General features: G+C 34.3%; 4 protein-coding genes, 1 long non-coding RNA gene and 2 pseudogenes across 7 annotated transcripts; 3 read left to right on the top strand and 4 right to left on the bottom strand.

Annotated features, from left to right (window-relative positions):
* Positions 1–178: 178 nt before the first annotated feature.
* Positions 179–2,306, bottom strand: LOC114423833 (beta-mannosyltransferase 1-like). 3 transcript variants are annotated; one of them, XM_028390730.1, is made up of 3 exons: positions 2,180–2,306; positions 1,603–1,969; positions 179–606 (listed from the first exon to the last, which is right to left on the bottom strand). In XM_028390730.1, the coding sequence occupies exons 1-3, from the start codon at positions 2,212–2,214 to the stop codon at positions 436–438; spliced, it is 573 nt and encodes a 190-aa protein (XP_028246531.1). In that variant the 5' UTR covers positions 2,215–2,306; the 3' UTR covers positions 179–435. The 3 variants fall into 3 exon arrangements, with proteins under 3 accessions (XP_028246531.1, XP_028246532.1, XP_028246533.1); XM_028390731.1 differs by having other exon boundaries at positions 2,175–2,300; XM_028390732.1 differs by having other exon boundaries at positions 2,185–2,207.
* A 515-nt stretch (positions 2,307–2,821) lies between these two features.
* LOC114423831 lies at positions 2,822–5,272 on the bottom strand (annotated as a pseudogene).
* Positions 5,273–5,683: 411 nt separating this feature from the next.
* On the bottom strand, positions 5,684–8,515 carry LOC114423834 (protein SWEETIE-like). The gene is made up of 6 exons (XM_028390734.1): positions 7,960–8,515; positions 7,743–7,877; positions 7,455–7,619; positions 7,247–7,372; positions 6,374–7,036; positions 5,684–6,282 (listed from the first exon to the last, which is right to left on the bottom strand). The coding sequence occupies exons 1-6, from the start codon at positions 8,224–8,226 to the stop codon at positions 5,959–5,961; spliced, it is 1,680 nt and encodes a 559-aa protein (XP_028246535.1). The 5' UTR covers positions 8,227–8,515; the 3' UTR covers positions 5,684–5,958.
* LOC114423835 lies at positions 6,450–7,919 on the top strand. Its single transcript, XR_003668906.1, has 2 exons — positions 6,450–6,557; positions 6,769–7,919. It is a non-coding gene; the product is annotated as an uncharacterized LOC114423835 (long non-coding RNA).
* Positions 8,516–11,375: 2,860 nt separating the features above from the next.
* Positions 11,376–12,861, bottom strand: LOC114424567 (probable carboxylesterase 17). Its single transcript, XM_028391422.1, has one exon. The coding sequence runs from the start codon at positions 12,803–12,805 to the stop codon at positions 11,774–11,776; it is 1,032 nt and encodes a 343-aa protein (XP_028247223.1). The 5' UTR covers positions 12,806–12,861; the 3' UTR covers positions 11,376–11,773.
* Positions 12,862–18,177: 5,316 nt separating this feature from the next.
* LOC114423829 (T-complex protein 1 subunit zeta 1) lies at positions 18,178–24,539 on the top strand. The gene is made up of 15 exons (XM_028390728.1): positions 18,178–18,435; positions 18,515–18,578; positions 18,719–18,854; positions 19,422–19,573; positions 19,683–19,730; positions 19,887–19,979; positions 20,431–20,537; positions 21,054–21,168; positions 21,310–21,396; positions 21,648–21,852; positions 22,312–22,406; positions 23,071–23,139; positions 23,233–23,340; positions 23,447–23,565; positions 24,184–24,539. The coding sequence occupies exons 1-15, from the start codon at positions 18,302–18,304 to the stop codon at positions 24,257–24,259; spliced, it is 1,608 nt and encodes a 535-aa protein (XP_028246529.1). The 5' UTR covers positions 18,178–18,301; the 3' UTR covers positions 24,260–24,539.
* Positions 24,540–25,654: 1,115 nt separating this feature from the next.
* Positions 25,655–27,745, top strand: LOC114424400 (annotated as a pseudogene).
* Positions 27,746–27,989: the final 244 nt, after the last annotated feature.

The following is a 27,989-nucleotide window of genomic DNA, read 5'->3' as shown; positions in this document are numbered from 1 at the left end:
AACATAGAATCAGTGCATATGGTTTTCATTTTAGGTTTGAAATGGCATTCTGCCCTAAGTCCCATACACGATAGCAGTAGCAGCTGTTCTTTCTATGATCGCAGATTTGTGTTATCATCAAAACCCCTCAATAAGGCCAAACCAGGATCTCAATTATAGTTTCCCTACCACTCAGTCATTGTAGATAAAGCCAATTGACACTTATTAGCTATTGGATTCAAATATCAATCTTTTTTAATATTCTCATGCCAAGTAAAAAACTTGATCCCAAAAGCAAAACAGTGAATACACCCAACGTATTCTATGGGCTAAAGCAGGAATGTGATTCTCTAAATGCAAGAACTATTTTTATGAGGCAGTTTCAAACATAGGACCAAATTCTACTAACTAGATAACACAGCCCTCAACCAATACAAATGTAGAACTGCAAGGAGCTCAAAGATGCATTATTTCAACCATAGCTTCCACAACTTTTTTCTCAAGATTGCCTTCTTCAATCCACGCCGAACTTTGTCGGTGCAGAAACTCTTTCTTCTCAGCCTTCTTCTCTTCATGCATTTTGACTTTCATCTTCCAGTTTTCAAGTTTCTCTGCTCTTTCTTTTAACTGATTCACAAAAATTAGAAATCAACCAATCATTCCATCAGAATAAGCTAATTAAGACTGTGCGAATTTGATTTCTCTTATTCTAAAGAAACAATTGCTTATTTTGTCACTTTTTTTTAGAAAGCTTTTGAAAAATAAGCAATTAGCTCCCGAAAAGTAATCTAAAGCGAACATGAAATGAACTTTGCAAAAAGCAATTTGATCAAAGTTTTTCTCAAACACAATAAAAACAAGAAAAAGAAGGAAACAGGTCCAATTGCATAATAGATCACTTGAATGATACATTTGCAATATAAAGAGATGACAAAAAATCCAAAGAGAGAAATCAAAGACATATTGTACCACTAAAATCCACCTAGACTACAACAATAATTAGATCTATAAGTCTAAACCCCAAGAGACCAAGGTACTAATTGGATAAATTTCTCAAAAAGCATCTATAGGAAAAGAAAATATGAAGACAAAATGAATTAAGCTTTTTCCATAAGCTAAAATTAGCTTACGCATAAGATAATTTTAACTTATAAAAAAGCTTAACTCATTTTACCTTCATATTTTCTTCTCTTTTATTGAGAATTTATCCAAACATGGCCTATTTTAGATTTGTACTTCTTTTCAAAGAGTAGGACACAATAACAAGCGTATTCAGCGGTTCACCACATAACAAAATGATCACACATGAAGAACAGACTTTGAACTTCAAAGTGAAATCAAAATCCAGAATTTGAACCCTCAACAAGTAAATTGACGTGCCAGTAAATCCAGGTTCATTTTAACTTTTCGGCAATCGTATATACTAGTTAGGGCAAAACTTAAAAATGCAGCCTCTTAGGTGCTCTTGGAGTTGTTCTGTAATCAAAATTGAAACAGCACCAAAGTGAAACTTCAATTTCTAAATGGAGAATTATACTAAATGCACGAACCTAAGGAACTGCATCTAAGTAATTATTCAGAGTCCAAAGAAACAAGAATTGGAAAGGAGGAAGATGAACATACTAGGGTTTCTCGAAACTGTTGTCGTTCGATGTCGCGTTCCTGCGCTCTGAGCTGCGCGGCTTGAGCCTTGAGCTTCTTGCGCTCTTCGTTGGCGACTCTGAGTGCTTCCCTGCGAGCCTCGTCCTTGCGCTCCTTCTCAATCTTCATGGCCTCCATCTCTCTTATGTATTCCTTCCGAACCTCCTTCACTTGCAATGCGTATTCTCTTCGAAGACGCGTTAGCTTCGCCTCCGCCTCCTTGGGGTCCCGTGGCGCATCCCAGCTTCCCAGGAACGAGTTCTTAGAGAGAAACTCGTGGTTCTCGCAGTGCTTCAACGCCCTCGCCGACGTCGTCGAAAACGGGCGGCGGAGCAATGAACGGAACATGCTAATTCGCAGAAAACACGAATGAGAGGTGAGCATTTCAACAAACAGAATGAGGGCAACACGAGACAATTGAAAGAGTTGTAAAACGAAACGTTTTGAGAGAGGCACATTTGTTGATTGACTTTGGTTTCATCTAACAGTAATTCCAAGAAACTATGATATGAACTAAGCAGCATTAGTAATTCCAAGTTTTCAGAAATCATTACCTTACCTTACCTTACCCAACACAACAACAGATCCTACCATTCACTTCTTTCTCTTCCTTTTATACGCTTCATTAAAATTTGTTATTGTGCATTGAAATTTTCAAAAATATTTTTCAAATTTTAATCCTAACATAATCATACATGTTGAGAGGATAACTATTGCAATTCAAAAGTGAGAAAATAGGGTATGCACTTATAAAAAATTGATACTTAAATCCAATTACAAATTATCATATGGAGTAATTGTATTAATTAATTAATATCAAAATGAATGCAATTCCATTTTAATTGTATATTTATGCAGTGAAGATAGTAATTGTAAGTCAACGAACTACTCATATTAATCTTTATATCATTGATATCAACTTTAAATCTTACCGTGAGTACACTACAAATGATTTTAAGGGGCTTAATTGATATTAGTAGTTTCTTAAAGTCAAAACAATAAATTAAGATGGCTCTTAATTGGATTGTCAAGAGATGGTTTAAGAAAGCACTGCACAAGAACTACAATGATTTTTATCATTCTATCAAGCTACATCGAGTATATGACCTTATTGTATAATTATAAATCCCATCTCCGTTGGTCAAGTGCATTCGAAATACTTTTCAGAAACCAGGGAAATAAAGTGTTTACAATATATATGTAATTGAAAGAACAAAATTTCCTTTATACCACATATGATAATAATCATTATAAACAAATAAATATTCATTGGTCAATAATTGCACTACCAAAGGTCTAAAAATCAGGAGTCCGAGACTTGTTCATTCTAAGACTATGCCTCAATATGAAACTTACCACACTTTTCTAATGCTCTAATCCACCTAACTGCATCTTCTCTTGAAACCTCATTTTCCTTGGATACAATTTCCTCAAAAGCTGATGTTACATCTGCAGGCATTTTCCTTGAAAAACCTGCTATATAAACAGCAGCCCCCTCAGCTAATAGGTTCCAGATCCTTTGGCTCTGCTCCCTCATCTTATGTTGAACATAAACCTTCTGGGGCTGGTCTCTAGAGAATGCAACATAGAAACCTCCACCTTTTGCTTCTGAAAGCACCCCTTTGTTCTGTGAATGACTCAACCAAAAGTCACGGTACAGAAAGTCACCATTTTCATTCCAACAGCCAAAGAAAAAAATAATTGGATCAGTGGAATTAGTTCTACTTTGCAATGCTCTTTCCTCTACAAATCCACAAAAAGGTGCACATCCTGTTCCAGGTCCAACAAGTATGAGGGGGAGTGACGGTGATGGTGTAGGAAGTAAACCTTTATGGAACCAGGCTGGAACATGGATACCTGCTTAAAAGAAGAAAAAAAAAATACTTAAGTACATATAGAGATAAACTGATGGTTACTTAAATAAACTGCAATAAGTGGCTTGTTTTGTGTTCATACCAGCGCGGGGATCTAATGCAGCTAGCCACGAGGAGCATAGTCCTTTTTTTTTCCCTCTTGTAAGGTGTTGTCCAAGACACCACATTCACAGTCAAGTGTACTTGATTGGGGTGAGCTGATTGAGAAGAAGATATGGAGAAGACTCTTGGTTGCAGGGGGGGAACTAATTGGACTAGCCACTCAAACCGCATTTGTACAGAAGGAATATCCTCTATCGCCTTTTCCCCACCAAACAAAGAGAACAGATACATGCATAGTTTTAAATGAACCAGACAAAAAATAAAAAACAGAGAATCAAGGGATATCTGAATAACTGTTAAATGGAAGCTAAATTAGAAAACTATCAATTCATTATGGAGCCTATAATATCCTCTTACATTTTTGTTCCCTTCCAATGAAATTTCTTTTATTATCCATGAAAGAAAACATATTATGATCTTATTTGTCTAATATCACTAATTTCGGTAGACAATATTTATATGCTCCCACTATATCTACTTTTGCAGCAAATTTGAATAAGAGTTTAAGAACCACCACGACTTATTAGTTACTGTAAATTTAATTCTTGTACATTCATGGACCAGTTTTAGACACAACCCTTTAACCATTCACCATTTTCTAAGAAGCTCCTTAACACACAACAGAGAATTCAGCACGACATATGATTCGTTGACCTTACCTCAAGAACCGTTCTTCTTTCTTTCTGGTTATATTGTTACAGATCATCTCTTCCTTCAGGTGAAGCAAAATATTCAAGTCTCTCCCTCTCGTGTTCCGCTGTTTCAAAAAAACTCATAACATTTCCTTTATAACTTGTAATGAACATAAGCCACTAGAATACTAAATATCAAATGTATTATTATATACTATAAAAGAGATGATGAGTTGATCTATTTACTATACAGGGTTTACTAATGGACAATACACAGCACCCCAATTATTGATAACTGTTACTGGACACTAATGATCAGCATAATGGGCATATTCTAATAAATATTGCTTACAACTACTAATGATAGAGTGTCTTATCCAATACCATCTTAAGAAAGCAGCCAGGCCTACTTCTGTCAGAAGATGATTTTCCAGGGTGCACTGATCGAGCACTCCCAATTTGCACATTAAGACATGTTAAATCTGAAACAGTCGCATGTTATTCTAGTAAATAATAATAATAAGTCTTATCAACAACGGTGGTCATGTGTAACTCAATCAAATAATTACAGCCACAACTCAACCAAAGTGAGCCATGCATAGTATTGGGAACACCAAAGCAAAATTTCCGCTACAGCTATAATGTGTTTGCCCAAATGTGACGGACTAAATCAAAATGCTCTTGAAAGTTTAAGCATCAACAACTTTAAACACTTCACCATAAGCAATTCAAACACAACTTATATCCCATATCCAATAACATGTCAAAGATTCCAGAAAATGGTAAGTAATGAAATAATAAAAGGGCTTCTACCAATTTGGGACTAGTTCATTACTTCATATCATAAAATAATTGCTTTGGAAATTGGAAACATTGCAAGTCAACCAAGAATAACCAGTTTGGGATACCCGAGGCACTAGAAAAATGAGACTTGTCATTTGCAATGTTGTGATACGTGATCTGGACTTTGGGTTGATGAATCAGTACTGTATCTTGAATCACAACATCAGGACCATTTGGTAAGAATTCTGGTTTAATCATGCTTAACATTCTCCACAAAGAAGACAGCCAAGGATCCAGAGAAGCTTCGTAGCTACAAATAATTATACCATCTTTAGTCACTTGGAAGATAATTTGTATATACAACGAAGAGGAAAATATTAATTTTTATAAAAAAAAAAGTATAAGAATTTAATGTGTTAAGATAATATATTTTCTACTAAAGAATTAACCAAAGAACAGGAGAAGTATCTGATGTTTGAATGAATATCAATAATTAAAATAAAAAAAGAATTGAACACTCAATTAGTGCATTCTAGATAGATGAATCAGTAATCCAATAACATAATGCATTCATACTTGACAAGCATAAAGGTGTATATTTGAACTATATAAAGTAAAACTATCTTAATTGACAGCATAATCCGTAAGCATACCCTGAAGGGTGCTGATCAAAATGCATCAAACAAAGTCATTAAATGACGCGTCCAATGCATTGCCGCTCTGAGAGGCGTAAAGTATGCCTTTCATCTTCAGCTTCAACGCTGCATATATTTTATTATTTTTATATTTTTAACAAGTATGATAGGTTTAGCCCTTTATGGTTCCATTAGAACAAAATAAATATATTAGATTGAATTTCAGACTAAAATCACATATCAAAAAGAAAAGGGAGATAAATAAAAATGCAATGAAGTGATAATCAATATATCTTGTGGCCTACAATTAACTTACTCTTTATGGTCTTCAGCAAATGGTTCTGATTTTGTACTATTATGTACACTCTCTATTGGACTTTCAGACATTTCTAGCTGCGGGTGATGACTCTCATTTTCATTAACACTGTCCTTCTCAGCATCTTCATCACACCTGTTAGGCTGTTCAGAAACCCCGTGTTGAAGTGTCAGAGAATCTGACACTACTTCCTCTTCAATTGATCCTTCAGCTTCTACCTCACGTTTCTGATCACAAGAAATTAGTTCATTTCCTGGGATTGATGTCCCCTCTTCTTGAAGCCCTGAATTTTGCAATTTTTTCTCCATCTCAGCTTCTACCTCAGGCTTTTGATCACAAGAAACTCGTTCATTTCCGGGGATTGATGCCTCCTCTTCATGAAGCCCAGAGTTTTGCATTTTTTTCCTCCACCTCGGCTTCTACCTCAGGCTTTTGATCACAAGAAACTCGTTCATTTCCTGGTATTGATGCCCCCTCTCCTTGAAGCCCCGAGTTTTGCAAATTTTCCTCCATCTTAGCCTCTACCTCAGGCTTCTGATCACAAGAAACTAGTTCACTTCCTGGGATTGATGTCCCCTTTTCTCGAGCCACCGAGGTTTGCAATTTTCCCTCCATCTCTTGATTCTCATTATCATGTGGCTTGTTAGTACTAGGATAAGTTTGATCATGTTTCTCTTTGACAGCCTCCAGACATTCATCACCTTTCAGCTCCTTTTCACTATTGATGGATTTGGAAATAAAAAAATCTTGAAACTCAACACCTCCAATAGAACTTTCTATTTCTGATGACATTTTAACTGTGCTAGGATCCTTGCCTTCAGCAACATGCTCTGTTTTTGAATCATCTTCATCCTCACTTTTAGAGACAGGAAACGACTGAAATGCATCCCAATCATCTTCACTAAACTCATCTTCTTCCTTGTCATTTTCATCTGTCTGCATCACAGCAGCAGATGATGGTATGGTATGTTTCTCTTCAGTTCCTTCCGATGGCTTTGGCATTTTTATGTCCAAAACTGGTACTTTTATATCTGTTGGATTTTTATCATGAGTTACAGAAGCTCGTATTACACCCTGCACGTAGATTATAATTAGAAATTAGTGGGAGGATATTATTTTAATGGACAGAAAAAGAAATTTATCATTTCAAAAAATATAATCTACATCAGGGTCTTTCAGATGGTCAATTAGTAATTGTAGAAAATCGCAAGAGGATATGCTAATTGAGCAAAATAAATGCCAATAATCTGTTCACTTACACATCCATCAGTAGCATAGAAGTACCTGAAGTTGCTGGCGGTGAAGAGGAGGCATTGATAGTAAAACATCCTTGACATGAATGGCTGATGAAGGAATTTGAGCAAGGCGAGAAACAAGTTTAACAGTTGTGCTTCTTAAATTATTGACTTCCTGTCATTTGTTCGCATGATCAAAAGAATGTATAAAAAATAAAGAGCTAACTTCAGCAACAGAAAATCCCAGTTCATATTACCTGAGAGATCCCGTCTTCTGTTGACAAGAAAATCATGACAATGGCCTCCAGAAGTAGGTTCATAAAGCTTCTCTGGCAGTCATCACCTTTTGACAAGGTTTGTAACAGCACCAGGAGACTCAAGCATTCACTAGCAATGGTTACAGATTCTCTTGTTATGGTATTCTGTTATCAATACAAATATAGAATCCTTTAGCTACACCGTGAATTGCAAAGTTCACTATTAACAGGAACTGATGACAGTATTAATTGCACTAAGGGAAAAACATATGCAAGCATTGCCTATACCTTCAACATTTTTTGGATCAAAGTGAAAATATCAGCAATTAGCTCCCCAACAAGAAACATTATAAAAGAGTTATCTTCTGTATTTACACCTCTTTGAATCCTCGCTTTAAGAAATTGCAATCCTATTACTTGAACCTGTTAAGAAGAAAGTTGTCATTTGTATTTCTTTCTGGGAAACAGTCATGGCGTGTGTGATATTTCTTACATACTCATTTACCTGCATATTTGAATCACTAAGTACAGTATGAAAACATTGAATGCAATATCTCACTGCACCAACACAGATGGAGTTCCTTGCTTCACAATCTTTGGCATATTTACTTTCAAGAGCTAGTGTAGAAATGGATATAATTTGTTCAAGAGAAAATGCAAGCTTTGTGTGTATTAGCCTGCGTTGGTTGAAACTTTTAACCTCCTGCAAATGAAATCCCTCAATGCAATCCTTAGTCAGAGCAGCAACTACACTCAGACAAGTTCTAAACATATCTCTTAGAGGGAGCACGCTATCATCAGGCTCGGCCTCATCTACAAAACAAAGTTGGGTAAAAGATTCATCAGTTGTGCTGTTGAACGAATCAAAATCGATTCTTATCACCTATATTGAATAGCTTGTTGCCAAGATACAGCTCTCGAAACTCAAGGGACTCAAATCATTTTCTTGACAAAGATTGTAACTTTTTTTCCATTAAACTAAAACTAGTAAAAATGCATGAGCAAACAATGAGGAAATACATGTCAAATATTGACATTCAAACTAATGATTCACATGGAGGCATGCATGAATATGGACCAAAGTCACCAAACTAGCTCCAAATAAATTGGCTTACCATCAATGATTCTCTTTAATAAAGGACTTGTACAGTTAACCATGTCAATGGTTTCTGATAAGCACACCTCAGTTGAAGCCTCCCTAATGCACTTGTAGCCAAGTAAAACTAATGCCAGGACCACTGATTTGGGATTCTTATGCATCTATAATAATCATAAGAACAAATCATCAATGAAGATCATTGTTTACAACAAATATATTAAAAGACCAATTTGCAATAAAATATTGCACAAGTACTTCCATGAATTCATAATTATAGATGTTTGACAAAAAGACAATGGCAAAGACAGAAATAAGTTATCCAGTATCATAGGCAACAGACACACCTTGGTCTCAATACGATTAATGATTGCCTTTGTTGTGCTACATAGTGTTTGTATCACATTTACTTCAGAGTTTGGATGAGTAACTGTAATTGTGTCGGTACTATACAACAGATATACAGGAACTCTTTAGCATAGTATATATATCCAATGCAAAATGTCCATCAAATAATTGAGACTGCATTAAATCATCAGTCACTGGAAATTAAATACCTCCGAAACACTTTAAAAAAGTAGTCCAAACAAAGTTCGATTGTTATCAAAGCAAAATTTTCACTATTGAAAATTTCTTGTGGACAATTCTGTGCAACCTGTAAGGAAAAAATTGAAACTTGAACTTCACAAGGCTCAAAAAAATTGAATGGAGCAGTATAAAGCTTACTAAACTACCAATGAGAACCTATTCTGCCTTAGGAATAGAGTGCTTAAAGGGTTATCATGAACCATAAATTTACTACAAAAAGGAGAAAAATAGAATGCAGAGTCACAATCCTTAAATCAGTTTATGTAATATCTACCTGTGATAAAATGGATATCGCAAGACTAGTCCAAGAATTATCCATGTATGTGGAATATGAAAGAATCTGCATCCATTAAACACAATAAGAAATGTAAGAATAGTCTTTATTTATGCCCATTCCATATAATATGCATTCAAGCATACGAGCATAGGAATTATTATGAATGTAAACATGCAGAACTCTTCCACACTCCACTCTCCTTAGACACTGTAGTGGGTTACCACTGATATATTAACATAGTGCAGATTCGTCATCAATTATTTCTTCCTTTAAATAGCCAAACATTCTACTCCCAACCAGTAAAGACAAAAGAAAAAACATCACTAATTTATATAGGATGCCAGTAGATTTAATATCTCGGAATTGATGATCGTTCAGGGACTTGAGCATGGATCCGGCAAAATGGTGTGTGCGGGATTGTAATGTGTAATAATTTTTAATTACACTGTGTTGATTGTTTGCCCAAGGGGATGCTACTAGCTGGTGCAGTTTCAATACTTTGTAGTGTTCTCAGGCTTAGCTTATGGACCAGTGTTTTTAATGAAGTTGTTTTTGCCTCTAAAGTTTATTTATTTTACAGAAATTTAGTTTTTTTTATTAAGTAAGTAAATCTAATTTGAAACTGAATATTATATTTTTAAAATTTAAATTATTATGTAATTAGTTTTTATCTCTCAACAATATTTTTTTAAAATTATAAAATCAATAGTATTTTTTTTAAGAAATCTTATCTCAATACATTTTATCAAATTCAGTTATTATATAATCAGTTTTTATCTCCTACTTTTTAAAAATTATAAAATTAATGATAATTTTACCTTTTTTGCGTTATATTTCATTAACTTTATAATTATTAGATAATCAATTTTCTTTTTTTTGACTTTGTTAATATCTAATTGTTAAACTCTTTTTTCCTTGTAATGGAAGGAATTGTTATTTTTCAAATTTCATATAAAGCGTCATTAAATTAGTTGGAGATTGTTATAATTTTTAAATTATAGAAACACATATATAATAGTTGTTGTAGGCATTGAGTTGCGACATTGGTAAGATCGGCATCATATCACAAGAAAGACTGCACCTTGTGATAAGATTAAAGTTAACTTTTTTATTGAATATTTGTTAGTATATATTAAAAAGAAAATTGTTGAAAAACTAAAAATTATTAATAAATTTTGACATACAAGAAATTATTGATATTTGTCAAACACAAATATTAATAGAATCTCTTGTTATTTCATTCAGTTTGGGATCACTGAAACTAATAATTTATTGGTAACAATATATAGGTATTGGGAATGAATTTAATTTTTGGTGATTGATCTCCCCTCTCATCCCAGGATCCGCCTCTGTTTGAAATGTCCGCAAGATATTATTGGTGAGGGTGTTTTAGTTTAAGTAGAGCAGTGTGCTCTTACTCTGTACCGATAGGAGGGAAAGAGAAAAATAGTGAAGGAAAAAGAAAGAAAAAAGTTTAATGGATCCATACTGCATAGAATACTGACACATGTTTGCATCTCAACAAATATACAAATATACAAGTACGTCAAATTTGTTGGAAGAAGAGTTTTTTTCTTTTTTAATTCAAAGGTGGCAAAGCTATGATGTCCATAATGTTCCCATAGTGGTCCTTATGGGACAATTACGTCTTCCTTGTAAATAAAGCACCATTCCCTTTCAAGAAGTTCTCAAGAGCCCCAGAGGACTCACTAGAATAAGGTTGGTCAAAGACAATGAATGTCTAAAGATAGAATAAAGATACTCAACAACATGGACCACCCCTTTTATATATTCATGGATGTACTCTCTGTCTGTTTCCCTTTCATTTCTGTTACTGCATTCTTTTCCAATTAGACTGAAACCTGCACGTCAAAGTAGCTTTCAGCGAGACTATTCTGATCTTAACTCTAGGTACAACAGTAACAGAATATGGTACAAAAAGGAATAACAACACCATATCTATCAAAATTTCTCAACTTATTTCTTAATCCCTTCTTCGTTTGCAGAAAAGAGAGCCGAAAAGAAAAAAAAAAATTAACAGTAAAATAAGGAAAAGGGGGAAGGGGATTGAGGGTGTATATTACTGTTTAACAAAAACCAAAAAGGCTATTTTTTTTTTTTTGTATTATGAGATAAAGTTGATTTTCTGTTACAGAAACCAGTGTTGTGATCGATCACCCAGAACAGCAGCTACATAAATGCCTATCAATCCCAGATTTGAGTATTACAAATATTTCTCAAACTCTTCTAAATCTTTTGTACGTAACGGATTGAAACTATAGATACTAAAGCTACCACTCTAGCTACCTAGTCATCACGTGCTATCGAACAGAAAACAACACACATAAAACACAGGAGTTACTGGTTAAGAAAGTTCCTGATATGAGATATCATGTCTTGGGTTCGGGAATGGGAAAGCTGGTAATTATGCAGCACATGGAACGCATGGCCAACTCCTTTGTAAACAACCGTCTCAACCCTTTTCCCTGCTTTGGCCAAAGCGTTTGAGAACTCCAAGTTCCTATCTCTCAGTATATCCATTTCTGCGACACACACCATAGTGGATGGAAGCCTCAAATCTCTCAACTTGACCGAGCCATCTGCAAGAAGGTTGCAATAAGAGTGGTCACGTGTAGCCCCAAGAGGAAGTGCCAAGCGCCAATAAGTGTCAGAAACGGATAAAGTGAGTGCTGAATTGGGTGGCTGAAGGGAATGTTTCTCAGAGAAAGTTCTTTCTTCTCCTCCAAAGAAAGGTTGGATCAATATAACACCCTTGAGAGATAATAATGGTGTGTTTGATGTTGATCCCATATGCATGCGTGTGGCCACATTGTAGGCTATGTTGGCACCTGCACTATCACCAGCTAGGAAAAGGGAAGACATGTTGCAATGACTCAGCCACCACTTTTGCACACAAGAGCCATTTAAAGCTTCTCTTTTCACCCACATGAGAGCATTACAACCATCATCATATGCCATTGGAAGACGGTTCTCAGGGGCTAAGTGGTAATCCACAGAGAGAATGACACAGTTTGCTTTGGAAGCAAGGTTGGTCAAGAACTCATGGTAACAGCTCCAAGCTGCAGAACCAACACAGAATCCACCACCGTGGAAGTAAACAAGCAAAGGAAGAAGCTTTGAGTAGTGACAAGCACTTATTGGCACATAAACACGTGCCCACAAATTGGTCTCTTTGTTGATCATAACATCTTTGGCAGTGACACCACGTTCTGATGCCACTGTGCTGGAGACACTAGGCACAATCGATGGCCTTTCTACACGTCCATCTCTGTGGACTCTTATGAGTCCTTGGATTTCTTCAGTGATGATTTCACGTTGCTGGTTAGTGTTGTTTGCTTGAGGGTTGTGCCTGAGTGAAATGGCAGCCATGTAAAGATATTGAGAAGAGTGAAAATTCGAATTCTCCTTAAGTCTGTGTGATGCCATAGTGGTGTTATGATTTGCTCCTTTTATAGAAGATTAGAGAGTAAAAAGACAAAGGGATTGGGCCAATGAAAAGGTTTCAAGTTGGCAAGAAGGTCGAGAAGAAGTTTCATTCTCATAACCATGTGCTATTATAAAGATTCCCGCGTGAAGTTGGAAAATCTTAATATTTTGTCTCTTCGGGATTGCATTTAAGATTTAAGATTTCTTTTCTTATGTGAAATTAATTCTTTGTTGTTGCTTAAGGCACACTGGAAATCTAGCTAGTGTGAAATTGAACACGGAGAATCTGATTAAAATGAGGGGAGTTTTCAGGATAAACATTATTCTTATCTGATGATGGAGGTAAATGCAGCACTTCATGCGTTACTTTTGTAATAAGCATGAGTTGCAACTTGCACCGCTGTTATGACATATAAATTCTGTGACTTTTTTTCTGCACTTAAGGATGTAGATATTGACAATTAGACGTGGCTTATCTGTTTGAGATTTTGATACCCAATCCATAAAGTGAAGTGAATTAGGACATCTGTCATAGGTCACTTCTGGGCTGCTTTATCCTTGTGCAATCTTCTATTCATTAATAATGGTTGCTTAGATTGTTACAATCCACAAATAAGAGATGGTCTAGTTGATATCATAGTTACGGATACACGGTACGTGGAGTACAGGGTACATGGTACTAGTACACGTTTCTGTAAGTATGCAATTAGTCACATTTTATATTATTATTACAAGACTTTCTTTGTAAATGCACTGGTTAGCCTAGTGGTGGGAGATTGGAGTAGCTTGCATGTGGTCTTGATTTAAACTTTCTAATTGTACACACACACAAAATGGAAGAATTGTGTAACTATGATTGATATGGTCTGGTAAAACATGTATTTCTGCTAATATATTAATTATTCTAGTCAATTGATCAATGTTAATCTTCAAATAAATAATCCAGCGTCAACTCACTCATCTTGACCAAAGTCCACATCTTATAGTGTTTGACTTGTTTCCTTTTCTTTATATATAATTCCAGCAAATTGATGGTTGTGTTAGAAGCTGCGAAAGATATGGGAATGGACCTGAATGGACCAGACAGAAAGACTACCAAAATAAAAAATAAATAAAGGATATTCTTCTAATTCCAAGTACATGCAAATGGAAAGTTAACTTTATTCTCTATATATCTCATATCTCTCTACAAATATGCCTTCCCTCTATTCTCATTGATCTTATTATTCTAATGTCGCTTTCAATTCTTTATTTCTTTATAAATTGAAAGAAACAAAACAACTTTATGCATCTCTCTACAAATATGTCTTATTCCAACGCGCACACGGATGCTAACATACATACATACACATTTTTCATTTATCTGATTTTTTTGTCAAGCAATTATAAAAAGTTACTATCTAGCAATATTTAGCAAACTGCGCTTGTTTTTCACCAAAAGTGTTCGTTATGACAAGATATAAGGGTCTACTTTGTTAGTCACAGGTGAAAAGGTAAAAAATAAAAATAAAAACCATATTAGATTTGCTTGTAAACATGACCACAGAAAATAATATATATACTTCAAGTTTGGACCGTATAACTTTTTGGAGTATCATTTATATTGTGCTTTTCATTTCAGCTTATCAATTTTTTTTGTTAAGTTTCAAATTTTTCTGTTACTTTTATTAATTTTAAAAAATAATCACTTTAAAGTTTGCTTTTTAGGCCTGAAAATAAGTAGAGTTGGTCCTCATCTATGAAGCACGGACACCTCAACCCCTTACCGTGTCCGGTCCAACACGACACCAGCACGGACATGACACCCACGTTTATGTCCAGGTTGAGTTTGATGTGTTTGACAGGTATCCACATGTCCGTGTCCGTATCGTGTCTGGTGTCCATGTCAATGTTGGCACTTCATAGGCTCTGACTGTATTTCACGCCCGACGCGATAGTTTGGCTATCCAACATGAACATTCACTTGGATTAAAAAAAAAGAGGCATGTTTTGTCTTAAATTGAAATGTCAATGACATGTGTACATTTAGCTAAAACGTACTGAACATTGAACAAGGTGAATCACACTACTGATGGCATTTAGCACCATAATCTTGAACAAATTTCAATCTCTACGGGCTGGGTCAGATTCTACATATATATTCTTCATATTTAGGTGTGCTTATCGTTGCACAATCATCCTGGATACCATTGCAAAGTTTACCTATTTCAACTAACAGTGCCGGATAACTACTATACTGGATTATGCACAGGTTATTAATTACTAGTGCAGAAGTACGAACGTTTTGCTTCTTTTTTTTAGTTTCATATATATTTCATGATTTAAGGTAAACTAGCTTGCATTTGGCAAAAAGAATCAAACCTTGTTGTGAACGTGTCACAATATGATACATACCCTTTAATATGCATGTGTTTATTCATTTTTTCACGCACAACGCTATTCTTGATTAATCATTAGTGTTAAGTTTGAATTCTAAATATATAATTAGTAAATTTTTATTATATATAATAATTTTATTTGGCTTAAGTAAGATTGACTGATCATGCATGTGAAAAATACATCTAATACGTAAAAAAAAAAAAAAAATCAAATTTTGTTGTTGGATTCCACCAATTCTTTAACTGTTGCGTCTAAACCGAAAGTAATTATTAACTGAATACTGCTTTTGGATTGCTGCTATTTCAGTGGAATGTTAGGCCTTCTTTGAAACAAATAGTATTAATTGAGAAATTATAAAATGAGCTTTTGACCAAAACAAATGTGGTTCATGTAGTAACTATTACAAGTATTTTCTTAGTCTTTTTTTATGGGGTTATTAGCAGAGGATTAATTAGGTAAATGTGCTTAGAGCTTTTTACCTTGGTCTGGAAAGGTTTAAAATATTCATCAGGTCCCATTTGGAAGATTTTATTCGAAGAATCAAAATCTGATGCAAATGCAATTACTTAACGTCGTGGAGGTTCATGATCCACTGATCTAACTGAAGCGTGGAGATGTACCTCCAATCCAAACAATTACAATATTTTTTTATTTTATACTAGATTCTGCAGTGGAACCCACGTACAAAACAAGGTGTCATATTAACCTTACATAAAATTTCATGGTGGTAACAGTCAAGATTCTTCTCATCTATATAGATCCATATGGGCCTGTCAAATTTCAAAACCCATTGACATGCCAAAGGCTTTTCATCTTTATTCTTTAGGTTAATTATTCCTTCCTTTCTCTTATCCTTTTTGACCATCTCCATCCATATGTGTGTAGCCAGAATTGAGATAAAACCAGTGTGAAACGGTGAAAAGGTAAAGTGACACTCTCACCAGAGTGCTTTAGATATGTATAATATATTTATTCACTTTAGCTAAGGATACAGTTGAAGATTTATGCAAACAACAAAATATTGTTTTCATCATTTCATGTACGTTTCTTTCAAACCAGAAATTAAAGTGAAAACGTGACATTTTTGTAACTATTAATAAAAATAGAGAATATTTCCTTAAACCAAACATATATATATATATATAACCTTTATCTTAAGTGAGTGATCCTTTATACTAAGCACACAGATTAACACAACATTATGAACTAGTGATTTATTCCTTCTAGTTAGTACTTAGTAGCAGGCCCTAAACATTGTGCACAAGAAAGTCTTACAGAACTAAAAAGGAAACACAATCAATAATCATCTACAGATTTCAAGAATAGGCAAAAGCAGCATGTGCCCCATATACGAAAATATCGGTTATGGATTAAAATATTTTTTAATCCGAAAGCATGAATTAAAAAAATCTTGCATCTGAATAAACTAATAATCTACCAACATTACATTGGTCAAGCTGGAACTCGGTTAGTATCCCTTGAATCTTAGTCTTACATCATGTTTTAGTTTTGCTAATGGAAAAAATGTGGCTAGAGGGAAAACTATACTGAAAATGGTCAATCAGTTTCTTTGACAAAGATTAGTAATGAACAAAATTGATTGATATTTGATACTAATATTATGATATAAAAAATACTAATAATCTAGGATATGAACCAACAATTAAAGTTGGCGCAGGATAAAGAAATTCAAGGGAAGACAAAGGCAGACAAAGTAGTCATCATAAACAGGAGTGGAGTAAAATCTACACAGCATTTCAACCACAATTTATTATGCGTTCAATGTTCTAAAGCAAGATAATATTAAATAAACTAAAGGCCATAATCCATCTGAATTAGTTTGAACTTTCAATCCTAACATATAACTAATTAATGCTACCCTTTTCTTCCAAACTGCTGATGACAATAAACTCAAATAAATCCAAAGTGAAATCGAATCATCCTAGTTAGTAAATTACTTGCCAAGCAGTGTTCTGAGACGCATAAGCGGATAAAGAGAGAGTGCATAACTTCAACTACAGAAAAGTTAAACTACAACCATTGGCTCTACTAATTGATTGGTATCAAGTGCCAACCTTCACGGTTTATGCCCATTCAGCTAAAAGACGCCTATCTACATTTTATGTCAAATTGTCAATGATCAAGAACCTGCATTGGTTCAATAATTTGAACATGAAAAACAATCAAGGCAAAGGTACTGATAGGTTGGGTCCTATTAGTATATGTACCACTAGAGTCTAGAATGAGTTTAAACTTTAGACCAATATAGGTTATAGCTAAACCATTTGGATGGTCCATATTTTTCAAAACGTCACGAGAAACATGTCTAATATAGCCCGAAATCCTAAATCAAGCACATGGCAATGTGTGAATGCTAGTAAAGGCAAGCTGGCAATCATCTACAAAGCTAATATGCGACTACTCTCAATCTATAGCCAAAATAATCCATTTCCATTTTGCAAATGAGATATAAAAAAAAAAGACTTAGGTCCATTGAATTTCTCAACGAATAACAGGACACATGACCATGATTCATGAATCATAATAAAACTGATATAACATACACTAATTTTAAAAATATAACAATATTAACCTAATTAATACTATATTTAATGAATTTAACCGACCAATATTATAAAAAAATAAAAAAAATACGTATATTTAATAAAAATTTAGTAATTTAGGAATACTTTTTTTTGTCAATAGTATTAGACCTAAATTTATTTATGTTTTTGTCAATAGAATAAGACTTAAATAGTAATAAGACCTAAATTTGTTATTTGGTCACACACAGACACAAAAAAAGACATTTGTGTGGCCATACCACTCATGTTGGATAGGCCCAAAAAAAGTGTACAAAACAAAAAAGAGACTATCCGCATAAACGACAATGCGTATTTGGGCTCGGGCGTATAAACATAAACATAAAGCACCCATCAGGTGCCGTTTCATTCAGAGTTGCATCGACTGAAACCCCTAGAAAAAACCCCAGTTTCTCTCTTTCACTAGTTCCGTTCAAGTTCTAACCAAGCACTCGCAGTACTTTTGCTTCTCTCGAAGATGTCTCTACGAGTGCTGAACCCTAACGCCGAAGTGCTGAACAAATCGGCGGCACTTCACATGAACATCAATGCCGCCAAGGGTTTGCAAGATGTCCTCAAAACCAACCTCGGTCCCAAAGGAACCATCAAAATGTATCTCTCTTTCTTTCTCTCTCTCTCTATTTCATTTTTTTTTTTATGTTTTCCTTTTCCCTCACTCTCTTTGAATCAGGCTCGTTGGTGGTGCTGGTGATATCAAGCTTACCAAAGATGGCAACACTCTCTTGAAAGAGATGGTTAGTTTTTTTTTCTTACTTTTTTTTAAGATTTTATAATTTTTCACTGGTTTTTAGTTTTATTAATTGAGATCTACGAGTACGAACGCTAGAAAACCGTTAGGGTGAAGTGTTGTTGATGTTGTTTGTTGTGTTCTCAGCAAATCCAAAACCCGACGGCGATTATGATTGCTAGAACGGCTGTGGCGCAGGATGATGCTAGTGGTGATGGCACCACTTCTACTGTCATCTTCATTGGCGAGCTTATGAAACAATCGGAGCGTTACATTGATGAAGGTTAATGAGTTTGTCACTCTGTTGGTGTTTGTATTTACTTCTTTATTGAGCTATTCTTTGCATTGCGGCACTTGGTACTCTTTGTGTGTGTTTGTAGCTGTACACTCTAATGTGTAACTATTTTTCTAAATCCAGCTTTGTTGGTGGTTTTATTACTGTGAACCACTGTTAATTTTTTTGCTGCTTTTAGTGGTTAAGTGGTATTTCTTTTATAGTTAGTTAGGGAGAGATTTAGAGAAGCGTAAAAATGCGAGTAAGGTGATGACAGATGCAATATCCTCTAAAACAGGTTTAGAAAAAAAAAAGGACTATGCTTGTAAAAGACATGAGAACACAAGAGTATAAATGGGAAGGGCTCTTTGCATTTCAGCAAGAGCAATGCCGTTGAAACAACCATGAACTGTATACCAAAAGAGAAGTGTTAAATGTAATCCTATTCTATAGTAAGTTTAGGAGCAAAGAGATATCCCTAAAATGGGGGGAAAGGGTTGAGTATTTTTTTCGTTTTGGTGACTTTTCTGTCATTTCCTACTCTGCTAATGTTAAGATGATGTATGAATATTCTAGGTATGCATCCTCGTGTGTTGGTTGATGGTTTTGATATTGCAAAGCGAGCAACTCTGCAATTCCTTGAAAAGTTTAAGACTCCTGTTGTGATGGGTGGTGAGCCTGATAAAGAGATTCTCAAGATGGTAGCAAGAACAACCGTCCGGACTAAGGTAAAAATTATTTTGTCTTATCTTTGTTTTAGGTGACGTTTTATCATACTTTGATATTGTGGACAATTTTTATATTCTTACTATTTTTATATTTCCTCATCATTTGCAGTTGTACGAATCACTTGCAGATCAATTGACAGATATAATTGTTGATGCAGTGAGTACACATTGAAGTGTTGACATTTATTTTGAATCCTTGTAAATATGAGATTTTTGTTTGCATGTTGTTTGGTCATTTGAACTAGTAGATTTTGTTTTTTTATTGGACCTGGACCTTTTACAGCTGGGTGTTTGTGTTTTGCTATGATATCAGGTTTTATGTATTCAGAAGCCTGAGGAAGAAATTGATCTGTTTATGGTGGAGATCATGCATATGCGACACAAATTTGATGTTGACACACGCTTGGTATATTTTATGAATGATTGTAGCCACTCTTTTGCTGCACTTTGATGATTTTCCTGAATTTCATACATGTGTTGTATACATCTAGGATTTTAATATGTTGTTCCCTTTCCATCAATATTTTGGTAGCAAATTAAAATTAAAATTCTAAACTTAATATTACTCAAGTAAAAATTGGGATGTGATGAGGAATCAACTTAGTTTACCAGGGAGCTCCCTTTTCATTATAGTAACAGTTTTAGACAAAGTTAGAATATCATTGCTACTGCAGCAATGCCAGTATTCATCATCCTACAATAACGCAAATAGCAACCCATATTTAACTATAACTTAACTCCATTGTCTTACTTCACTTGTAATTGTATTATTATAGTGCAGCTTACGTACTGGGTCTACCTATACAATATCTATGTGGTTCTTGCACCAATGAGTTCATTCCTCTGTGTTTTTCTAGGTTGAGGGTATTGTCCTTGATCATGGTTCTAGGCACCCTGACATGAAGCGACGTGCAGAAAACTGCTATATCTTGACATGTAATGTATCTTTGGAGTATGAGAAGAGGTAATCAAGCTGATATTTGTCGATTTCTTCCTTAAACAAATCAATATGTGGATGTTGTATAGTAACGAGTATGCTCACATGACATTACATGTTCTCATTAGTGTAGGTTTTATGTTTACTCTGTCTTACTAAGGAAGGCTTAGTTAACCTGAAACAAATCAAGTATTCATACTATATAAGAAAATTAGATGTCACATTTAAAATGTCTTTTTTATTAATCTGAATTTTCTGTTTGCTCTTTCTGAAAAAAAGGATTTTCACCTAAAACAAATCAAGCCTAAATGTACTACTACAAGGAAAATCTATTTTGTTTATTTCTTCTATGCAGGCTTTTTAATGATAAATTTAATTATTTCAACTCACATAAGCATTGACTGTTATATATCACTTCGGTCAATGCTGTATATATTGTGTGGTTTTTCAGTGTCAGATGTCTAGCCTTTCTGAACTCATTAGTTATCTTGGTTGTATTGTATGTAGCCCGTGAGACTAATGAAGTCAATATTTTCTCCTCAGTGAAGTAAACTCAGGCTTTTTCTACTCAAGTGCGGAACAGAGAGAAGCTATGGTTGCAGCTGAAAGACGACAGGTTGATGAAAAAGTTAAAAAAATCATTGAACTGAAGAATAAGGTAGAAAATATTTTGCTCTTGTATGTATTTATCTTTACATGTTTCTCTGGTCTAAAATTCGGCCATTGTTATGTTACCATAATAAGAATAATTTTATTTGACTGCTCTTGACTAAATACTTTCATACTTGTGTGTATGCAGGTTTGTTCTGGTAATGATAGCAATTTTGTTGTCCTCAATCAAAAAGGAATTGATCCCCCATCTCTGGACCTGCTTGCAAGGGAAGGAGTAAGTGACATACCATTATATTTAAGTTTTTTTCATTAGAATAATGTTTATCAAACCTAATTGGGGATTTCAAACACCATCCAAAGAGTGTCTTTGGTTGAAAAATATGACATACCTGAAAATAATGGAACTGTTAGAATATCCCACAACACAAGTTACCCATTGCTTATGTAATATGAAGTGAACTCAGAAGCATTAACATAATCCCTAGCCTGTTTTCCTTATGTTGATATTTTGTCCTTGTGTTTTAGATAATTGCTCTTCGGAGAGCAAAGAGGAGAAACATGGAAAGATTGGTTTTGGCCTGTGGAGGGGAGGCAGTAAACTCTGTAGATGATTTGACTCCTGAATGTCTGGGTTGGGCAGGATTGGTATATGAACATGTCCTTGGTGAAGAGAAATATACATTCGTAGAAAATGTTAAGAATCCTTTTTCCTGCACAATCTTGATTAAAGGTAACCTTGGCTCCTTGCACCTGTTGTGAGTTTGTTAAGCAGATCCTTCTGTACTACTATTTACTCCCTCCGTTCCTATATGTAAGACCCATTACCTAATTCATCAAGATTAAGAAAAGTGGTTAATTTAGTTTATAACAATAAATTTGTCTTAAATTTATAACTTTTTCAAAACTATCCTTGTTATTAATACTCCTCTCTTCTACTTGTTTGTTAATTCATTCTCTTTGTTTAATGAAGGGTATTTCTAGTCTAAAATTAATTAATGCATGAAACATTATAGGTTGGGTCTTATAAAAAGGAACAAGCACCATTTCAAACTTGGGTCCTATAAATAGGAACAGAGGGAGTGTTATCTTTTCATGATGTTTGCTTTATGTCTTTGGAACAACACTGTCTTTTTATTGGCACTGACAGATTTAAGATGATATGATTTGCAATGCTGTCATGATGATACAGGTCCTAATGACCATACAATAGCTCAGATTAAAGATGCTGTTCGTGATGGTTTGAGGGCTGTTAAGAATACCCTTGAAGATGAATCTGTTGTCTTAGTAAGACCTTTTTCTGAGCCAATCAATTACTTTGATACTTGTATTGTACAATTTTTCTCCTCTTTTCTTATGTGCATGCCCATGCTATTGATTCACTTTATTTTCTTGTGGTATTTTCCTCTGTCAAATGAATTTTCAGATGTTCCCTAAAATGCACACATGGTTTGATTAACCTTAGTACAAAAACTAAGATAATTATTGGAGTTCTGATTTAAATCAAGGAAAGATGAATGTAGAATTTGACATGCTTTCAGCAAGTCCTTAATTGAGTTATATAAAAAGAGCCAGAATATTTGATCTGACATTATTGTAATAAGGTGCATGTCTATACTCTCTTGTGTGCTTGTGTTGATGAGTGAATCTAATTGGGAGAAAAAAAATGTGCTTTTACATATGTTTAGGTTAATAACTTGATATGTTTCCATAGTTGATTGAATAATTTTGAGCTTCTAGTTGAATCCACTTTTTTCAAGTAGTTAATAGTAGGAAAGAAACCAGTACAACTACAAGGAAGCTGGATACATGCAATAACACAGCAGTTGCAGCTAACTCTTTTATAGCACTTTATAGAATTCATATATCCTTCAATACAGAACTCTTGTTTGCACTTTATTTTTATTGTGATTGTAATAGACTTGAAGAGAATTTTCTTTCCCATGATCAGGGTGCTGGTGCATTTGAAGTTGCTGCTAGACAATATCTGATGAATGAAGTTAAGAAAACAGTTCAAGGGGTAAATAATGAGTGTCTCTGGTTTTCCATGTTTTTATTGTTCTTTAATTGTCACATGTCAATTTTCAATACTGATATTTATAACCTTGAACAGCGTGCACAACTTGGTGTTGAGGCTTTTGCTGATGCACTTCTTGTGGTGCCTAAGACACTTGCTGAAAACTCTGGGCTTGACACTCAAGATGTGATTATTGCCCTTACGGTATACTTCCCTTAAATTTATTCCACTTGTCTCCTTTCCCCTAATTGTGAATGAACGGAAGTAGAAGACTGATTAGCAATATTGTACTTGCTGAATGCTGTATCAGGGAGAGCATGACAAAGGGAATATTGTGGGGTTGAGCCTGAACACAGGAGAACCTATAGACCCTGCAATGGAGGGTATTTTTGACAACTACTCTGTGAAGCGCCAAATTATAAACTCAGGGTATGGTTGAATCTTGAACAATTGACACCATCAATTTGTTGTTTGTTTGAAACTAGGATCACATTAAATACTAGAAAGTGAGGGAGGAAAGAGAGTTTTGAAATTTAAATTGAAGGGAAAGTGAAAGGAGAGAAATGTGAATTTTTGTTTTTAGAAGTCAATTTTTCTCTCTTTTCTTTCCACTGTCTCCAACCAAACAAAAGAAATACATTTTTATCTGTTTTTCCCCTCTCTATTATTTTCTTTCCTCCCATCCAAACATTACCATAAGCTTGGAGCTTTTTTCTTTACCTGCTCATGATGGGTGTGCTTTGGATTTTGTTTATTTTTCTGAATAAAACTAGGCCAATCCATAAATTAAAATAAAATAATATAATAAAGTTTCAAACGAAATCACTAGTCTAAATTGAAATGAGCATATGTTTTGCACGGTGGTGACATCTCTCTTTCGACCATCTAAGCTAACAGTAAATAATGATTGGAACCCAAAATCACATCTCTAGACTCTAGGATAACCATTTAAAAAGTTCCATTGCACCAAAACAATAAGTTTCATTTAAGTTGGCTTGGTTACAATTATGTAGTTATTTTTCTCTTATCTGTACATATGCTATACAGGCCAGTTATAGTATCTCAGTTACTGGTGGTGGACGAAGTAATTCGTGCTGGACGTAACATGCGGAAGCCAACTTAAGTGTTCTTTCTCACTCGAAGTTTCTCTTTTGAATAGGGTGTGCCAGCAGCATTCGTTGGGATTGTTATGATTCGCTTCTTTTAATCTGCTCTAATGAAACATTGCTTCTGGGTTTTGTTTTTTCCCATTTTATTTTTATTCTCTCGATGACACTGTCATATAAGTGTACCATGGCTGAATTTTGGTCTCCTTTTGAAATTTGTAAGCATAATTATTTTGTAGAAAATTAGTTGAAAGAATGCTTTACCTTTGATAAGTTGCTTGCTTTAACCAGCAAATCTCTCCCTGACTCGCACACACACACGAGCAACCCCAGGTCCCAAGATGGCATCATCTTTGTAATTTTGTATGAAACGTCGATGGCATTGAATTAATATAGTTTTAAAATAGGAAGATTTTAATTTTTGGTATTCTTCGACTACGTCAGGTGCCTGATGGAGAAAAACTACTGCACAGTCTGCACTACTGTGATGACCTGTAGTTTGCTATGCAATATACTAATTTACAATAAGCTAAGATATGTTTGCTTTGCGTGTACCTACATCGTTGGTATCTGCAAATCTGAATATATTTTTATTTCCTTAAAGTATGATTTTATTCTTATATTTAATTAATTAATCACTTTTCTGGTTGCTCAGAAACTCTTTGTTTAATTTGTATCTTGTTTATCTTTTTTTTGTTCTGTATATTAGTTGGTTTACATGGAGATGAATTTAATGGGTTTAGTTTTATGTCTTAAATCAATAAAAAGAAGTTAAAAAATATGCTCAAAAATTGAAAATGATTAATTAAATAAGGAGATTATTTTGGAATTTTAGAAAATTAGGAGATCAATTTAAATTTAAAACAAAAATAAGTTAAGAAGCATTAGTATGTTTTAAACTAAAGTTATTGAGTTTTTTTTTCAATAATTACATTTTAAAGTATTTTTAATTAGTTAATAATGTAAAAAAATCTTATATTAACAATTAACAAATTTAAACTCATTGGAGGTCGGGATGCATTATTCAACTTGCTCATTTTTTCAAGTTGTTGATTTAAAAGTAGTATATTTTTATTTTAAGTAAAATCTTAAATTCAAGGTTAAAGTATGAAACAAAAATTTGCTCGAAAAGTGAATTTGATCAATTTGTAGATAAATAGTGGAAAGTAAGATGACTTTTAAATAAAAATTAAAAAAGTGTAGGCACCACAATTTGTTAACATATTTGTATTGTTGAACAAAAATTATAGTAACCTTATTAAATAAAAGAAAAATGATTAAAATACGTACTTTTGAGAATTTTTTTTATTAACTGAAATTTATTAAAAATGATAAAATTATGTGAATTTCATTAATGTCCACCCATATAATACTAAAAAAAATGTAAATAAAGGAAGACGGGTGTAGTTTTGTTTTGCAGATCCACGAGTGGCAACTCAGACGCGTGGAGGGTGTTATCTAGTGGAAGTCATGAGGTGGTTGTACTACAATTACATAACGTAACATTTTTGTTTTCTTTGCATTGTGTGGCGCTGAACTTGAACTTGTTCTCCTCTTGCATTTGGATCCCACCAGGTAACTAACTAACTAATTAACTCTTTTCAAATCATTTATATATACACTATGCACCATCTGTAAAATTGTGTGTTATTTTGATGATGAAGGCACTTGAATGATTCGGTGTGATAATCCAAATTACAAGCCTGGGAAGAATATAGCCACATCCGAAGAATTCACCCAGATCATGCCATTCCTCTCTCCTTCCATGTCGGTCTTCTTGGTATGGACCCTCAATCTAATTAGGAATCATTTTCTGAATCCTCTTTCGCAGCTACAACCAAGAAATTAAATAAAATTAATTTCCCTCTAGATAATTGATCTGAATTCTCTGTCTAAGGCTCTTGCATTTATAACAGAATAGAATATTCTGCCCGCGTGCCACAGTTTCCCTTTCTAACCTGTTCCTTCTTCTCCAGAGTAATCTCTCCATATATTATTATATTACGCCCAGCATGGCCTTCATCCACTAATTGGCCTCTCTAATAGAGTGCTAATACTTTCAGATTTCAATAACTTCAAAGTGTTGATAGTTTCTTTCAGCCTATTTAAGCACTATTTTCTGCATAGTTATTATTTTCAGATTATGAGGTTGTCATAGAGCGAATCTTCTAGTTTAGAGAGTTCCTTAGTTTGTTTGTTTTTTTTTTTTTTTATGGCATAATTGTTAAAACCTTGCATATCCTTTTACCATAGGCTTTGTGTTTTTATTTTTTCTGGCTTGTGTATGGAAGTGAAATCATTTTCCAGTCTTCTAGTGGTGCTCCAGTTTTACAAATAATTAACCCTTCAATTTTCCTTTTACTTTTATAGGAATGCCAGGTTTTACTGCTTATGCAGGATTTTATGAGGTCTGCACCCCAAGCAAAGGAGAATATGTTTTTGTATCTGCAGCATCTGATGCCGTAGGTCAGCTTGTAGGCCAACTTGCTAAGTTGCATGGTTGCTATGTAGTTGGAAGTGCTGGATCAAAGGAAAAGGTGAATTTCACTAATTATTTATCGTATAATGATTGTCCAAAAAAAACAACTCTTCTTGAATTAGTTATTCCTTCATGTATACAATATATGAAGTATTGCCATTTAGACACACATGGATGTACACACAAACACTAGAACCCATTATTTTTGTTCATTTTCTCATTAAATCTGTTATATTAGATTGACCTTCTACAGAACAAGCTTGGATTCGATGAAGCTTTTAATTACAAGGAAGAATTAGACTTGAATGCAGCTCTACAAAGGTGTGTAACAAGCTCGAAAAGAATACAAGTTTGAATTGTTAGCTATTGTCTAAGGAAAGGGAAATGATTTTTAAAAAAAAAACTGTTTTGAGAAGGTTCCAAATATTAGTGCTTCTCAGTCTTTTCCTTCATGACTTCCACAATCAAAACTGGAAACTTCATTTATCCTGGATCACATGATAGGTATTTCCGGCAAGGCATAGATATCTACTTTGACAATGTGGGCGAGGATATGCTCAATGCTGCACTCCTTAACATGAGGATTCATGGTAGAATTGCAGTTTGTGGAATGGTATCTCAGCAAAGCCTTTCCAAGCCCATAGGGATATACAATTTATTCAACCTCATTACAAAGCACATCAAAATGTAGGGTTTTTTGCGAAGTGATTACTTGCACCTATACCCGCACTTTGTGGAAGATGTTTCAAGTTACTACAAGCAAGGAAAGATTGTGTATATTGAAGACATGAATGAAGGCTTGGAAAATGCTCCAGCTGCATTCGTTGGGCTTTTCCATGGCAAGAACGTTGGTAAGCAAGTCATTCGTGTTGCCCCTGAATGATTTTTTCAGTATTTTGATAGTTGAAGCTTGATATGTTTTAAACATATTCAATTGAGAATCTTTTATGTACTTGAACTGCGGCAGCTGGCAAGGCCTTATTCTCACCTTCTGCCTTGAGCAGAAAATGTAAAATTTTCAGTATGCATAAATTATGTAGAAGATAAAGTAGCTGCATTAGGTGGATTTGGCTCTCCTAAAATAATGAGATATGTAAAATGAGAAAATCAACAGTAGATACGTTCATTCTCTCTCACTTAAGAGACAAAGCTAAATTTGCATCTGGTTTGGTTGAATTAGAACTACAAAGTAGATGATTGAAACTGTGAAAGAAATAGATGAGAGGTATAGACCTACCAAGTTCAAGGCATATTTTCTATTTAAGTTT

The sequence above is a fragment of the Glycine soja genome, chromosome 8 (assembly GCF_004193775.1).
Source record: "Glycine soja cultivar W05 chromosome 8, ASM419377v2, whole genome shotgun sequence".
NCBI classification, from domain to species: domain Eukaryota; kingdom Viridiplantae; phylum Streptophyta; class Magnoliopsida; order Fabales; family Fabaceae; genus Glycine; species Glycine soja.
Note: the sequence above shows the minus strand (reverse complement) of the source record. Positions and strands in the feature narration are given on the sequence as shown.

Bases quoted from the DNA above. Each gene is read 5' to 3' on its own strand.
- LOC114423833 (XM_028390730.1), bottom strand. From the start codon at position 2,214: ATGGTAGGATCTGTTGTTGTGTTGGGTAAGGTAAG. The intron at 1,970-2,179 runs GTAAGGTAATGA...TCTGCGAATTAG, and splicing joins GTTGTGTTGGGTAAGGTAAG to CATGTTCCGTTCATTGCTCC. The intron at 607-1,602 runs GTATGTTCATCT...TTTGTGAATCAG, and splicing joins AACAGTTTCGAGAAACCCTA to TTAAAAGAAAGAGCAGAGAA.
- LOC114423834 (XM_028390734.1), bottom strand. From the start codon at position 8,226: ATGTTTAGAACTTGTCTGAGTGTAGTTGCTGCTCTGACTAAGGATTGC. The intron at 7,878-7,959 runs GTAAATGAGTAT...TCTTCTTAACAG, and splicing joins TTAGTGATTCAAATATGCAG to GTTCAAGTAATAGGATTGCA. The intron at 7,620-7,742 runs GTATAGGCAATG...TATTGATAACAG, and splicing joins TGATCCAAAAAATGTTGAAG to AATACCATAACAAGAGAATC.
- LOC114424567 (XM_028391422.1), bottom strand. From the start codon at position 12,805: ATGGCTGCCATTTCACTCAGGCACAACCCTCAAGCAAACAACACTAAC.
- LOC114423829 (XM_028390728.1), top strand. From the start codon at position 18,302: ATGTCTCTACGAGTGCTGAACCCTAACGCCGAAGTGCTGAACAAATCG. The intron at 18,436-18,514 runs GTATCTCTCTTT...TCTTTGAATCAG, and splicing joins CCCAAAGGAACCATCAAAAT to GCTCGTTGGTGGTGCTGGTG. The intron at 23,566-24,183 runs GTATGGTTGAAT...TATGCTATACAG, and splicing joins CGCCAAATTATAAACTCAGG to GCCAGTTATAGTATCTCAGT.